This window comes from Arachis ipaensis, chromosome B4, assembly GCF_059453495.1.
Source record: "Arachis ipaensis isolate K30076 ecotype BB chromosome B4, ASM5945349v1, whole genome shotgun sequence".
Taxonomy (NCBI): Eukaryota; Viridiplantae; Streptophyta; class Magnoliopsida; order Fabales; family Fabaceae; genus Arachis; species Arachis ipaensis.
The window spans coordinates 1517337-1520685 of record NC_142439.1 but is presented as its reverse complement, the minus strand read 5'-3'; the positions used below and the strand labels follow the sequence as shown (position 1 = coordinate 1520685).

Below are 3349 nucleotides of genomic sequence, written 5' to 3'. Positions count from 1 at the left end.
TTTAATTTAAAATCGTTAAATTTTAAAAATATTTTTAAATTATATTTGTAAATAATTACATTAAAATTTAATTTTTAAATTTTTTTTATAATATATATTTAACAAATAGATACGCTGGTCGTATTTTTAAAATATTTAGAGCATATTTTTTAAGTTAACAAATTTAAAGAATATTTTTATTCAACAACTTAATAATTGAAGGATATATATATATTTATTTATTTATTTATCCTGTTTTTTATTTTTATTTTTTATTTGAATCCTTGTCCTTATAAGCAAAGTGGGAGGCGAAGAAGAGAAACAATGGCCGCGGAATCGAAATCTCTAAAAGCATGTCTAATCAGTGTCGGCAACAGGGAGCAAGAACCCCTGTACGGTCTCTTCTTGGCCACTTTCTCGCCAACGATGGCGGAAATAGCTGCCCATTCCGGCTATGACTTTGCGGTCATCGACATGCTGTACGGCTACGGCGACATCCCCAACGTCCTTCCCTGTCTTCACGCCCTCTCCGCAGCTCACACCCCATCCCTCATCAGGCTTCCAGAAAGTTCCGCAGTATGGGCCAAGAAGGCCCTCGATATAGGCCCAGCGGGCCTCATCTTTCCTGGCATAAACAGCCCAAAGTCGGCCCGCGATGCTGTGTCATACTGTGCATACCCGCCGAAAGGGGTCCGCGGAGCTGCTCACCCCGCTGTAAGAGCGTCCAACTATGGCTTGGACCAAAACTACCTCTCGAAATGCGAGCATGACTTGTTAATCATCTGCCAGGTTTTTTTTTTTTTTATTAAACTATTTTTTCATCTTAGTCCAGGACAGTGGCGGAACTTGAAACAAAATTTTAGGGGGGCAGATAGAAAATAATTGTCAAAATATTTTTGATATGGAACTCATTTAAGATAAGCTCATCTAATATCATCTCTCTGATTTGGGTAATATTGTTAAATTTAATACCGTTTTTCAAGATCTCGTTCCAAAAAGTTAAGGTTAAAGTCATCAGATGTAACTTTTTGAACTTTTGAAGGTTATATCTCACTTTCTTCGTGATTCATTAAAGTAGAAGAACTATCTACAGGTGTTGATATTGTAAAAGTTATATGTTCTCCTTCTTAAATATTAGCCTTCCTCTTAAAAAATGTATCAATTCTTTGATTTTCATTATTATTTTATATAAAAATTTGAATATATATCCTGTAAAATATGTAAAGAAGAAGTTAGAAGGACAAATATTAAAATTTATAATATTTATTGAATTTTTTTTATCAATTTATACAAATACAATAATATTAATACTTATTGAATGTTCTATTATTTTTTACCATATAAAAAATTAAATTAAATAAATAGTAAAATATAAAATAATATTAAATTAAATAAATAAAAATATCTAACTTTTTATATTTGAACTTAAAGATAAAGAGAATATTGTTTATTGAACTTATTAGATACTTTAAGTCATAGTAAAGTATTTAAGTCAATTAAACTATTTTTTATCTTTTGAAAAAGTACTACTAAATTTTTTATAAAAAGTTTGGGGGCCATGGCCCCCTCTTGTCTGAACTAAGCTCCACCACTGGTCCAGGATAACAATAAAGATATTTTGCGACCTACAAATTCAATCCAACAGAATACATAATTGAATAAAATATACATTATATATATTCTGTTAGACTGAATTTATAAACAGTAAAACGTTTTTATTATTATCATAAGTTAAAGTGTAAGAGTGATTTAATATTCTTTATTTTTTAATATCGTTCATTAGAATTGCAGATTCAGCATCATACTCATACATTCATATTGATCCTCTGCTGCCAGATTGATTCGGAGGTTGGTTTGGAGAGCGTGAAAGATATAGCTGCAGTTGATGGAGTTGACTGCGTCATGTTAGGCCCGTTGGGTCCGGGTCTGAGCCCAGATAAGCTGAGGACGGCGGAAGATGCCGTTTTGGAGTTGAAGGCTTCCCGTGGGCCTGGGAAAGGCCCGCATCTAGCGGGGTTTCCTAGCTATCGGAATCTGCAAGAGGGTAGTGTTGAGCTCAAGAAGCGTGGGTACCATTTGGTTTGTGGATCTACGGATGTCACGTTGTTTAGAGACGCCGCGCTAGCTTCCGTTAACAGCTTCAAGAGCTCAACTTCCGGGAGCTAGTATTGAAACTTGAAAGTATTGTTAGGACTTAGAAGGCTCATGGTGTCTATGCCCGGCTCCTAATGCAGTTTCTAAAGTTCCAGTAGTTTTATTTTAGTCTTAAAATAAAAAGTATTAAACATACTATTTCAATTCTTACAAATTTTTAAATGAATTTAACATTATCTCATTGTTAAATTTAAAATCAATTATATATTCAAGAGTCAATAATATTTAATTTCAATACATAAATAAAATTAATTTACTAATAATTATTAATTTAAAAGTATTTTTTTTTAATTTCATAACTGATGATTAATTAATAATATTTAAAAAAAATTTATGAGAAATAGATTGAGCAAAAGAAGAAAAATGAATCTGCTCAATTTTTCTTTTACTTGAGAATATAAAATGTAATTTTTTTATTATTATTTTTATAAGTAAGATAAAAAAAATATTAAAAGATCAGAAATTATATTTTATTTTTTTAATTAAAAAATATTTGAGAAGATCTATTTCTAAAATTAAAGTATTATTTCTCTAATATAAAAAAAATATATGACATAATAATAACATTATTAATATTTATATAGTTTATTTTATTAATTATTTATGTAAATTTAATAATAGAATAATATTAAAATCGTTTAAAACTTTTTAAGACAAAAATAAAATATTTAAAATATGAGAGACTAAATTAAAATTTAGTTTATATGTTAAAAATTAAAATAATATTTTATTTTAAAAGATATTATTAAATAATAAAAAATATTATTTTAATTTTAATAATATCTTTTAAATATTACTAAAATTATATAACTGTAATAGTTATTATAACTAGATATCATTAATTCATTATATATAATTTATCAAAAAAAAGTTAAAGTCAATTAAAAAAAGTTATAGTAGTAATAGTATGTTTTATAGGTATACGCGCTTTTGTATTCTTACAAACTTAAGTATATCTCATTTGGTGAAGAAATAAGGTATAACACCCTTTTTAATATGAATAATATTATATATTTAAAATTTTTTAATTAAATTAATTTAATATAACAAAATTAATTATGATTAGTATTATACTAAATTTATTATTTAATTTTATTAGACTTATTAAAAAAAAACTTAGACATATAATAATATTCTTTTAATATAAGTTTATGTCTAGATGATGATAAGTAATTCTCTTCTCACCGATTCGGATATCACATGACTCAAAGATCAG

General features: G+C 27.5%; 1 protein-coding gene across 2 annotated transcripts; it reads left to right on the top strand.

The window, feature by feature from the left end:
* Positions 1 to 261: 261 nt before the first annotated feature.
* Positions 262 to 2314, top strand: LOC107638310 (uncharacterized). 2 transcript variants are annotated; one of them, XM_088483261.1, is made up of 2 exons: positions 262 to 768; positions 1771 to 2314. In XM_088483261.1, exons 1-2 carry the CDS (start codon positions 304 to 306, stop codon positions 2143 to 2145), a joined length of 840 nt encoding a protein of 279 aa, XP_088339387.1. In that variant the 5' UTR covers positions 262 to 303; the 3' UTR covers positions 2146 to 2314. The 2 variants fall into 2 exon arrangements, with proteins under 2 accessions (XP_088339387.1, XP_088339388.1); XM_088483262.1 differs by having other exon boundaries at positions 266 to 768; positions 1816 to 2314.
* The last annotated feature ends 1035 nt before the right edge of the window (positions 2315 to 3349 follow it).